This window comes from Paramormyrops kingsleyae, chromosome 4 (genome assembly GCF_048594095.1).
Source record: "Paramormyrops kingsleyae isolate MSU_618 chromosome 4, PKINGS_0.4, whole genome shotgun sequence".
Classification (NCBI taxonomy): Eukaryota; Metazoa; Chordata; class Actinopteri; order Osteoglossiformes; family Mormyridae; genus Paramormyrops; species Paramormyrops kingsleyae.
In genome coordinates, this window is record NC_132800.1 from 6,278,277 (window position 1) to 6,290,419 (window position 12,143).

General features: G+C 45.3%; 1 protein-coding gene across 3 annotated transcripts; it reads left to right on the forward strand.

The window, feature by feature from the left end:
* Nucleotides 1-341: 341 nt before the first annotated feature.
* Nucleotides 342-10,633, forward strand: slc34a2b (solute carrier family 34 member 2b). 3 transcript variants are annotated; one of them, XM_023837675.2, is made up of 14 exons: nucleotides 357-437; nucleotides 1,077-1,137; nucleotides 1,365-1,422; nucleotides 1,524-1,658; nucleotides 2,359-2,487; nucleotides 2,954-3,097; nucleotides 3,589-3,700; nucleotides 3,784-3,979; nucleotides 4,348-4,443; nucleotides 4,975-5,095; nucleotides 6,633-6,800; nucleotides 7,950-8,066; nucleotides 8,165-8,289; nucleotides 9,210-10,633. In XM_023837675.2, exons 3-14 carry the CDS (start codon nucleotides 1,368-1,370, stop codon nucleotides 9,816-9,818), a joined length of 2,007 nt encoding a protein of 668 aa, XP_023693443.2. In that variant the 5' UTR covers nucleotides 357-437; nucleotides 1,077-1,137; nucleotides 1,365-1,367; the 3' UTR covers nucleotides 9,819-10,633. The 3 variants fall into 3 exon arrangements, with proteins under 3 accessions (XP_023693442.2, XP_023693443.2, XP_023693444.2); XM_023837676.2 differs by having other exon boundaries at nucleotides 393-437; nucleotides 1,080-1,137; XM_023837674.2 differs by lacking the exon at nucleotides 1,077-1,137 and having other exon boundaries at nucleotides 342-437.
* Nucleotides 10,634-12,143: the final 1,510 nt, after the last annotated feature.

Here is a 12,143-nt window from a genome sequence, read left to right on the forward strand (position 1 = left end):
TATGAAAGTGCATTATGACAAAAAAAACTGTACTTTTATCTGTGAACCTCATAGACCTTTGGACGAAAAACACATCAAATGGCTAAATTTGGCAAGTGTTAAACATTTTCAAAAATATTCAAGATCGGGGTACAAACGAGACAGAACATTTATTGTTACATTATTGTTATTGTTGTATTAATTTCTAAAGCTCTCTTAGGTAGATCTACATATATTTTTTAAATGTGATAAATCTTGAAATGGCAATAATGAGGCCTATAGAATAATATTCATTGAACAGCTTAATAAGCGACAAACTTAAGTAAACTTTCGCCGCAGCCGTGCGCGGCGGGCTCCACCTGCCAGCCCATAAAAGGCGGAATGAGGCGCAGTACTCAGATACACGCTGCTCCGTGCACAGTCACCTGTCACCCTGATCCCAAACCTCCACCTTGCCAGTGAGTATGGCTTCAATTTCAGCCTGCAGATATGTACATCCAAACAGTATTTAATTCAACAAGCCGATATTTTACCACTGTGTAAACTTTGAGCTACTTTTAATCCTAAAAAATAGGATTACTACACTCTGTCAAAAGGATTAACGTGTGAGTACCTACTTAGGATGCCTAGCGTGGTACCAAGTTATCATGCATAATTTAAGATTTCATGAAGAGCGTGTTTTTTTCAAATACTGTGCAGTGAGGAGGCAGGATTGATCTCGTAATTGTTTTGAATAGAAGAAATGCGGAAAATAAGTAATGTTGTGTAAAGTGTGGTACTGATACTTAATATGAGGGAATATTTTGTACACTATGTAGGTTAGAATTGAGACGAGTGTTTAACGAACAAGTAAATGTAGGCCGATTTTAATAATCTATAGGCATGATGCTTTATTCTCTTCTATTACCCGTGATTTGCGGTAATTACTGCATCACCAAGTCGCCTAACCGCAACATCACGATGGTTACGGAGATGGCGAATTTTCCCATAACTTTATATAGCCTATCATCTTTTTCCGAGGTGACTTGCATTTTTTCAATGCGATGTGTAGGAGGGAGCTAAACATATTTTTTAAGGAACTATGGTCTTTCTCACAGAAGCAAGCGCCAGTCAAGACTGCCGGTAGTTTTCCCGAGAAGAGCATATAGTCCTTAACAGGTGTGAAATGGGCCACATGATTTTATTAGTTTTATTGCTTTGGGATCGCTGTATTGCTTATCATGCTAGAAATTTTAAGTGACAAAACTTACCGAATTCATGATTTATTGATTAGTTATGTATAGGCTATTTCTCCATTACCACACTGTTCTCTAAACATTGCCTTTTCTTCTGTAGGAATATTCCAGCACGTAGCCTGTAATGATGTCTTTGTATTCCTTTCTCAGATCATGCCCCCCCGGCCGGAAATCGGGAACGGCTCGGCTGTCCCCGCCGTAAGCAGCGGTAGGGCTCGCTCTCCCTGCTTCACTGACCATGGCACGCCGGTCTAGTGTTACCGTATATCTTTGACGAATCTCTCCCCGACCCCCTCGCCCCACCTGCAGACAAGAGCAGCACACCGGAGAAAGGCTCTGTTATCCTGCCAGCCACCTCCACTCTGGCTCTTATGGAGGAGGACCAGCAGGAGGCTGATCCATGGGATCTCCCCGAGCTTCAGGACACTGGGGTGAAGTGGTCGGGTGAGCAGACTGACCAGCATGACACGTTCATGCCATGTCACACTCTCATACTGCACATGCACATGTGCAGCCACATAGTATTACGTTTCCATCCCATAATGAGCTCTGTTCAGGTAACTTAACGGCAATTAACTTGAGTTAAGACTAATGGGTGGGTCTGTGGTGCAGTGGTTACCAGCACACTGTCATTGTGGGGTTTCCCCCCTACAGTACAAAAACATGCAGAGGGTAATTGGAGTGAGCAAATTGCCCATAGGTGTCAGTGTGCCCTGTGATGGGTTGGCACTCCATCATGGGTTATTTCCTGCTTTGCGCCCGTAGTCTCCAGGATAGGCTTTGGAACCCCCCCTGAACAGGACAAGCACTTACTGAAAATGGATTTATGGATAAAGCTCTAAACTGGTTTTCCAGTTAATAACATAAAAATTGAATGTTCAATTAGTATAATAATTAGGTAACATAAATAAACCCCTTTCAGTGCCAGGGCTAAAGTCTGGCTCTACCCTTTTAAAACTGCCGGCTCTGCACTGCACGCTGGATTGGGAATAAAATTCCAACTAATGGTGAGTTACAATCAAATCACCATCAACGGTGATGTGACCTGCCCACATCCCTGCTCCTCCTGCATCCCCCAGAAGGAGGCCTTTCTCGCACCGCCGCTGAGGTCCCTTGTCTCTCTCATCTTTGTGCCCGAATGCAGAGCTGGACTGCAAGGGCAAGGTGCTGCACGTGCTGACAGGCATCGGCAAGCTGCTACTGCTGCTGGGTTTGCTCTACGTGTTCGTCTGCTCGCTGGACGTGCTGAGCTCCGCCTTCCAGCTGGTGGGAGGTGAGCGGCTTAAGCTCGCCGCCATTCGCAACGTCCTCCGGAGACTGTCCCTCTGGACACTGAGACCTCCTCCGGAAGCACTGCGGCTACCGCTTTTCCGTGAAATCTATCGGCTGGAGAAATGAAGAAAATACGGATTAGTCATTCCATGGTTTGCAGTTTCGAATTATTCTAAGCTGTTTGTCAAGACGCTGAGAGATTGCGGACGTCGTGAACAGACGATGTCCAAATTTGCTTTAAAAGTGTGTAATTTAGGGTGACAAGGTTGATGACTCTATTTTAGAAAAACGTGTGTATTGCTCAGTCAATAGCTCATCATAGTCAGATGACAAAATGTCCCAGAAAGCATTGTGTTGTTACTCATCAACACCTTCTGTGGGTTTCTGAGTCATTTCAGCTGACTGTACTGGTCATCAGTGGATGTTTACAGCAGAATGGATTGTGAAGGTACTGTGTTGCTTCACAGGTAAGGCCGCAGGAGATATCTTCAAGGACAACACGGTCCTGGCCAACCCGGTGGCCGGTCTGGTAATCGGGGTCATGGTGACTGTGCTGGTCCAGAGCTCCAGCACGTCCTCGTCCATCGTGGTCAGCATGGTCTCCTCTGGCTGTGAGTGCTCTCTCTCACACACACAACGCACAATGCGATATAAATCTAACTCTATGAATCTCAGAAAAGCTATGAGGCTTCTCTTATGATGCATTAGAGCACTGCAAAGATCTTTGTGTTTGTACTTCTTGTTGTAGATGCCCTTCCTGCTGTATAAAAATTAATGTATAGGTTTATACCATCAATGGGGGTCCTGCCTGCTAGATAAAAACTAATATTAATGTATATGTGTATCCCAATGACACTAGTCCTTCCAGCTGTATAAAAACTAAACCATTGATAGAGGTCCTGCCTGTTAGATGAAGACTTAAAATTGATGTATATGTCTGGACTTGTGCTAGTGGCCCTGACTGCTTCATATTGTGGTACTGTGCCACTGGTATATTTGCAGGATGCCTATTGTTTTTGTACTGGTTATAGCATTTAGTATAGCAACCAGTTATTCTGGTTGGTAGGTAAAATGCCAACTCCAGTGTCCTTTTATGTACCAGTGCTGTCGGTCCGGTCGGCCGTGCCCATCATCATGGGAGTCAACATCGGGACGTCCATCACCAACACCATCGTGGCGGTGATGCAGGCCGGGAACCGAAATGAGTTTAGGAGGTGTGATGCGAGTTACTGTGGTGCCCATTGTGGTCTTTGACACTAATGGACAAGATCTAAAAATGCCCCATAACCCCATATAGGGCATTTGGTGGAGCCACCGTCCATGACTTCTTCAACTGGCTGTCGGTGCTGGTTCTGCTTCCCCTGGAGGTGGCCTCGGGGTTCCTGTACAAACTCACCAAGCTCATCATCGACTCCTTCCACATCCAGAGCGGTGAAAACTCCCCGGACCTCCTCAACGTCATCACTGACCCCCTCACTGACTCCATCATCCAGGTGAGGGCGTCCGCCTCTGACACCTTTGCAGTGCTGCTAACTGCACATGCTACATTTTTAGGATCGCCCAGTTAAATAGCTGGAGAAACACTGCAGAAGATCCCATTAGCATTGACTACTCCCAAGAAATTAACCCATAAAAAAATCGACAACCAGTCGTGTTCGTCATATTTTACATGCCTGTGAGTATGTGGGGTCTAATGAAACTTGTTGGGGTTACTGGCTCTAAAGGAGTCATTCGGTGTAACCCCAAGTTTAGCATCTGAGCTGCCCATCGACAGTCTAGCTCCCAGAAGCACCTGAAGTTTATTTATTTGTGAACAAGTTACTTTGACGTTCATCTGACGTTTTTGGGGCCTACCTCACAGCTGGACAACAAAGTGATCAGCGGCATTGCCACGGGTGACCCGGCTACAAGGAACAAGAGCCTCATCAAGTCCTGGTGCAAAACAGAGACCAATACAGTAAGAACCTGACCAATGACTGCAGTCCTGGAAGCTGCTATAGGTTCCCACCTTTAAACCAACCAATGACTGTGGGCGTGAGTAAAGTTTAGCCACGCCCCTCCTGCCAGCAAGGCTCCAGTACAAAAGCAGAATACGCAGAGCAATTATACAGCTTCTGGGTCATTAAGTTCAAGTGGGCATTTAAAACAAGTGAAATAACTGAAGGTGTTGTATAAGAGAGACACTGAGTCTGCTGGTAGTTAATGTTTAATGGTGCTTCAGGCTTTGAAAGCGGCGGGATGCATTTAAGTTTTTACTGTTTTATTAATGTGGTAAACCATAAGGATCAATAAAACAGGGTTTTTCTGCTGGGACAGGGAGAGCTCAGATGTGACCTTTTCAATGCACAGCTGTGATAAATTGCTGCTGAGATCACAGTCATTGTCGAATTCCACTACAAGTTTGATACATAGCTGTGTTTGGCCGTAGTAAGTATTAGAGGAATGATTGACCATGGCAGATTTGTGGTTGGTGTCCTTGACATTTTAGACCCTTAGCAACGTGACAGTTCCTGGGCCTGAAAACTGCACCTCCGCAGTGTTCTGCTGGTGGGACGGCAATGAGACGTGGACCCTGAAGAACGTGTCTGAGACCATCTACCTGGAGAGATGTATGTGTTCCTTTCAGAACCTCAAATGTTCCCTCCAGCCCAACACCTCCAGCCCTCAAGAACTCAAGGTCCATATGCTCGTAACATGCATTGGGATGGGGTGCTGAAGAGTTAAGATGAGATTTAGCTTCAGCCTCGATGTACCTGGAAAATTTCGCCCACAAAGCAAATACATTCGTTTAGCGATATCCTCTTTTCAGTGGAAAACAAATTAATGTTGATTAAAAGTTTGATTTGACAGGAAGAGGAAGCTATCACACCCCCACACCTATGACATCATTTTATAGCCATAACTGTCCTCTTTAAGGATCTTAATGGAGTCACATATACACATAGGAGGATATTCTTGAGAATATTCCACATTAATATGCAGGTTGATATCATTTGATATGTAACAGGCTAGTTTTTAGGAACATCAAATGGTTGGCCTTCATGCCTGAGGTTAAGCAGTCTTAATGCTTGTTGCTTAGTCACTGAGCGCTGTACTATCTCAGTTCGTGTTGTGGGAGGGGTGCGGGGTGTAGCAGCCCCACCAGCTGTGACTGCAGAGAGGCCTAGACCGTGTGCTTTAGTGTCCATGGGTAACCCGAAGCCAGGGTTTTACCTGCAAATCCGGAGCACAATCCGAGGGCAAACTCAGGGCCTTCAATGGCAGGAACAATGCTAGTCATTCACATCCCATGATGACTAATAAAGAAGTCCACCCCCACCTCACTCCCCAACCCCTCTACCTGCTCAAGGGCCCCATTCTTTCTGCCCCCGCGGATCGCTCGAGGGCCAAGCATGGAAGCCTTCACCTCCTCCTCAAGAACCCCAACCCCCACCCTGGGTTGCCAAAGTGCCACTCGCCGTGGCCAGACACGGCCGAGTGAGGCTGTGATCTTAAGGGGGAAGCCGGTCCCCGCTGACTTAAGGGGAAAGTCGGTCCCCGCTGACTTAAGGGGGAAGCCGGTCCCCGCTGACTTAAGGGGGAAGCCGGTCCCCGCTGACTTAAGGGGGAAGCCGGTCCCCGCTGACTTAAGGGGGTCTTAAATCTCAGCCACTGGCCTTGCAGTTTCTACTCAGGCGGTCCAGCAACAGCATGTAGTTCCTACAGAAACAAAGTGCCGTGTTCTTCACAAAATACATAAGCAAAAAATGTTAGCATTCTACAAATGAGCTTGTTCATTGTCCCAGAACGGTATAACAGGAACACTGCAGCACTGTGCGTCCGTTTGCGTGTGACATCATATGTTCTCCCAGGGTTTGTGGGAGATTCCTCAGGATACCCCGTTTAACCACCCGCCATTTAGGTAGACTGTCATCTTGTAATTGTCCGTAGTGTGACATCTGGTGCACATTGCCCCCCCCCCGTCTTGCTCCCTGTGTTTCCTGGGGTAGGTCCCAGGCTGACTGCATCCTATACAAGACAAGCAGAATGGAAAATGGATGAGAGAGAAACATGCTTTCCTGTGTTGGGTGCTAATTATTGCTCATTGAACATTCCATGGGAGGTGATCATGTGACAGTCATGTGACCACCTTGATTCCTCCCCCAGGCAAGCATATTTTTGCCAACACCACCTTGCCGGACCTGGCTGTGGGCCTCATCCTCCTCACCCTGTCGCTCCTCTTCCTCTGCACGTGCCTCATCCTCATCGTCAAGTTGCTCAACTCTATGCTGAAAGGCCAGGTGGCCGTGGTCATCAAGAAGATCCTCAACACAGGTGTGTGGGAGCTCCTTCTGGTTTACGGGGACGAGGGATGTGTTTTATCACGAGGTCACCGTGACCCAGTGGACCGAGTCATCTTTTATTAGCACCGGTAGACATAATGGTTGAATATTACTACAGGAAGATTGATCTTTAGGACGTTTGTGTTGATACTGGGACATGTGCATAGGTGGTGTGGTTTAATCATTAGCTCTGACATTCTCCTGCTACCTGGACAGAGATATGCAGATAAACATACAGAGCTATATGGTATCTATCACACGTATCATACACATATTAGCATTTATCTGTGACCAAGGGCATGTAGGGCACAAATACCCATCCTCCTGAGTTTCTGTACTGAGGTAAAATGGCAGTTATCAGGGGAAATTGCACATAATGTGAGGGTGTGGCTGCCCTCTGATGGACCCGCATGCTGTCCTGGTTGTTTCGCCCCATAAAGATACACTAGGTTCACCATGACCGCCCCCCACCCCAAAGATGCAGACTTCACACGAACTCCGCCATTCACCAGCACTGCCATTTTATTACCGTTATTTCCATTGCTTGGGCCCATTGTTTACAATTACTATCTTCATTTATTAGTCATTACTACCATGTATTTAACTGCTCCCATTATTATCTAAACTCTAAACATTCCAACACTGAGAATGTTTGCATTGCGTGTTAATTTTGATGTACCTTGATTATTTTTTTTATTTTGCACTTGTCCTGTCTGTCTCACTTGTCCTGTCTGTCTCACTTGTACTGTCTGTCTCACTTGTCCTGTCTAGCACTTTATGTCCTGGGGAAGATTATTTCTTGTCACTATATGCAGTGTACAGTATATGGTTAGTGTGACAATAGCCCTGCTTGGCTTGACTTGGCTTTGTACTGGACAGGTGGTGATGGCCGGATGGATGGATGGATGCACTGATATTTATTTATTTATTATTCACTCATTCATACCACCGATGCGCAACTCTGTAGCTTCCATTATTGCCGAAGTTCTAGTCATTCCATCATTGTATGTGATGGATGGATGGATGGATGGATAGATGTATGCATGCATGGATCGATGGATGGATGTATGGATAGATGTATGGATGGATAGATGGATGGAAGGAATTGACCAGGATGACTCTCCTTGTCTCGTACACACAGACTTCCCGTTCCCATTCGCCTGGGTGACAGGCTACCTCGCCATCATGGTTGGAGCAGGAATGACCTTTGTGGTGCAAAGCAGCTCGGTTTTTACGTCCGCCATCACCCCTCTGGTTGGTGAGTCAGCACCGGGCCGCGGGTGCAGGGAATGGACGCCGCCCGGCTCCCGGACGCGCGCGCTGACGAACTTTGTGCCTCTTTCCCACCACAAACAGGAATTGGTGTCATTAGCATCGAGAGAGCGTATCCACTGACCCTCGGCTCAAACATCGGCACGACAACCACAGCCATATTAGCTGCTATGGCCAGTCCCGCCGAGACGCTTGCCAACTCCTTGCAGGTCGGTAACCCCAGCAATGCAGTGAGGCACTAGAATTTTCGACCTCCATTGATACATAATGATTTGAGAATTCGACTTATTATGCAGCCATTAGGGAATCATAACATCTGATGCTGGTTCACATGTACAGTAGCTGTCTAACTAATGAACCAGTGTTATAATGGTTTTTTATTTATTTATTTAATATTCAAGTTTCATTTGCAATCCAGTGTCGTTTTACTTGGTGTTCATTGTGGTTTTGTTAGCTTTGTTTGTTATTTGTTTATTTGTTTTATTTGTTTATTTGGTTTTGATTGTTATCAGTTTGGTATGTTAGATATATTTTCTTAGATTTTATAAATTTTAGTTTTAGTTTAAGCTTTACTAATTTTATTTATAGGGGTAGACCGATAGTTGTAGAGCTATTTTATGTTTTTGGTCTTTAATGAGTCCTACGCAAATACATTACTTAAGTTCTAAGCTCCTCAAAGTGGGCAAAACATGTTCCATGTACTATTAATGGTAATTAGGGAGATCAACAGATCATTAGCTAAATACAGGGGGCCCCCGCATGTCTGTTCTGTTTGTTACGATGCCGGGTTCCTTTTATGTGGGCCTGTTACAACGCATTTTTAAATCATGCTGCATTAAGTAATAACTTGAATGATGATAATAATAACGAAGATAATGATAAGATAATGTTGCGATATAAAATGATAATAAAGTCTGTGAATTTGTAACATTTTGTTGAGTTACATGGTGTGTGACAATGCATCATGTAATAACATGGCATTACGTGATTAGTATTTTGTTACAATTTTTATAGTTTTTGTTTAGTCATTTTTTTTTTTCTATTTTTGCATCTCATTTCAATTGACAAAAATGTTTTTGTTTTCATTAACGATAATAATCCTCAGCTGAACACGCACTTCCATCCCTAGGTCGCATTCTGCCACTTCTTCTTCAACATCGCTGGCATCTTGCTATGGTATCCCATCCCATTCATGCGCATCCCCATCCGCCTGGCCAAAGCCCTCGGCAATCGTACCGCCAAGTACCGCTGGTTTGCCGCCTTCTACCTCATCCTGTGCTTCCTGGTCCTGCCGTTGGGCATCTTCAGCCTGTCCCTGGCTGGCTGGCAGGTGCTGGTGGGCGTGGGGGTGCCCATAGTGGTGGTCGCCATCTTCATCATTGTCGTGAACTTGCTCCAGGTCCACAAGCCCCGGGTTCTGCCGCCCGTTCTGCGCAGCTGGGAATTCCTGCCATATTGGATGCACTCCATGGCCCCCTGGGACCGCGTCGTAACCGCGGCAACGTCCTTCTGCGCCGCCCGCTGCTGCTGTTGCTGCCGCTGCCGATGTTGCAGCAGTACTGCAGGCGACCAGCAGGGGGAGAAGAGCGGCGACGGCATCCTGAACGAAAAGGGAAAAATTGAAGTGTCCCACAGCATGATGGAGATCCACAATAACCCAGCGCTGTCCTGGGAGGGTGAGCCAGAATCAGGCCAGAGGAATTGCCCCAGAACTGATCAGCAAAGCACACATTTATAATGATTTGTGTGTTCAGCCTTGAAGTTGGGCTCTAATATTGTACCGGTTTGAAGCCAGCGTTGCTGGCTGTGCCAAATGTGCTCTACATCGATTCCCCCTCTGTCAATCGTATTATTAATTGCTGTGGTGGCACAGAAGTGGCTGTGAGGCGAGAGACATATGCAAAAAAATGGAAATAGCAACTGCAGTAGCTGCCTGACAGAGCAGGAATATACCTGACTTGTCATAATAAGCTTATACAGCAATTTGATGTTTTATATGTTCACGAAATATATTTAATAAGTATTTAATGAGAAAATCATGATTTTCTTTCCACTTCTGACATATTTTTTTCTTAGGTATTTATACAGTATATATTTAACGTTCTTACAGTTTCGTACCTTTCTCCTTTTACTGGGAATATCAATTTGAATATGTATATTTATGAATTTTGTGACTGAGAAAATTGTAAGATGACTGTAAGGAGTGGCTGTTGAATAGGACTCAACATGCTTCCCCCTGTTTTTAATGATGTATATAATGATGGTGTATAATTCAAGAAGAGTATGTCTATTACAGGAAGCGGGTCACATAGCTACTAATAACACATCACCAGCAGGAACATATGAGAACGTGAAAGTGACAAATCTCTCAAAGGCAAAGTCACGGCAAAGATGTAATCGGCATGGGGAGCCTTGACAAAAGTTATTAAAAACCACAAACGTAAACCACAATATCAATGTTAATACCCCTCTAAACAAAGAGCTGTACGGTCGAAGCGTTGTTATTTTTATTTTAAGTTTTTACTGTTTGAATAAAGGACAAATTTAAATTTATTGCCTGTGTTTGAGGGTGGTAATAAGCAGCAATGACAGCTTTGCAAACTTTGGCTCCTTTATTGCAGCACATGACAACTTATTAGTCGGGTAGGAAGAGATCAGGCACAGAAACGTATCTAAAGCGAGCCTGAACATGGCTGGCAGCTAGTCTTGGGAATGATGAGAGAAGTGTGATTCGTCACTCCACAGAACACGTTTCTACTGCACCAGAACCCAGTGGTGGCTTTACACCACTCCGTCCAACACCTGGCATCACGCTTGGTGATGTGAGGCTTGCATGCAGCTGCTGGAAGCCCATTCCATGGAGGTCTTGGCAGCACAGACTTTGTGCTGCAGTTAATGCCAGAGCGTTGGCGACGTTTCAGGGTGTCTCAATACTTTTTGTCCATTTACTGTAGTTCAAGGTCAATTATACACTGTATTGGGACACCCCTCCAAATCATTGAATTCAGGTGTTCCAATCACTTGCATAGCCACAGGTGTATAAAATCAAGCACCTATGCATGCAGACTGCTTCTACAAACATTTGTGAAAAAATGGGTCACTCTCAGGAGCTCAGTGAATTCAAGCATGGTAAAGTGATAGGATCCCACCTGTGCAATAAATCCATTTGTGAAATTTCCTCGCAACTAAATATTCCACGGTCAACTGTTAGTGGTATTATAACAAAGTGGAAGCAATTGGGAACAACAGCAACTGAGCCATGAAGTGGTAGGTCATGTAAAATCACAGAGTGGGGACAAAGCAAACCTTCTCGTCCAACAGTCCTGTGCCACAGTGCCTCGTCCACAGTTCCTGACCTCACAAATGTTCTCCTGGAAGAATGGTCAAAACATCCCATAAACCTGGTGGACACCCTTCCCAGAAGAGTTGAAGCTGTTATAGCTGCAGAGGGTGGGCCAACTCCATATTAAAGCCTATGTATTAAGAATGGGATGTCATTAAAGTTCGTGTGTGTAAAGACAGATGTCCTAATACTTTTGGCAATATAGTGTATCAACACACAGTAAATACAGCGAATTTATAAGCGTACAATTTCTCAGGAAAAAAACGACATATGTACCCCATCGCATTTCTAGGTTTCAACATCAAAGGGCTATCTGACCCGCCTCCGTGTGGCGCCAGAACCTTCGAACCCTTCCAGGACCTCCGCAATACCCTTGGTGCCCGTCTCGTTCTCTGAATACAAGATCTCACGTGGCGGGTAATAAAAACGGAGGACAAAACAATAATTGGGACACGTGAAATCAAAACTGTGCGTGAAGATGAACTGTGATGAAGATTCTGAGAATCAGGCACCCGCCCCCCCCACACCTCCACTGGGTTGGTGTGATATTACACACTGCAGAATGGCATTGTTCCTCAGTGACCCCAGCATCTTTCCTGCCGGTGATCAGGTGACCTTCACCTGGACCCAGCAGGGAAATCATTCTTTAAACAAACACACTTTGTGACTTAGTCTGTTTGATGGGAACAAGCTGACTCCATGTGTTAATCAATTACCCCA

Excerpts from the sequence above, each read along its gene's own strand:
- slc34a2b (XM_023837674.2), top strand. The coding sequence starts at position 1,368 with ATGCCCCCCCGGCCGGAAATCGGGAACGGCTCGGCTGTCCCCGCCGTA. Across the intron at positions 2,488-2,953 it reads CGCCTTCCAGCTGGTGGGAG|GTAAGGCCGCAGGAGATATC; the intron begins GTGAGCGGCTTA and ends GTTGCTTCACAG. Across the intron at positions 5,096-6,632 it reads GACCATCTACCTGGAGAGAT|GCAAGCATATTTTTGCCAAC; the intron begins GTATGTGTTCCT and ends TTCCTCCCCCAG.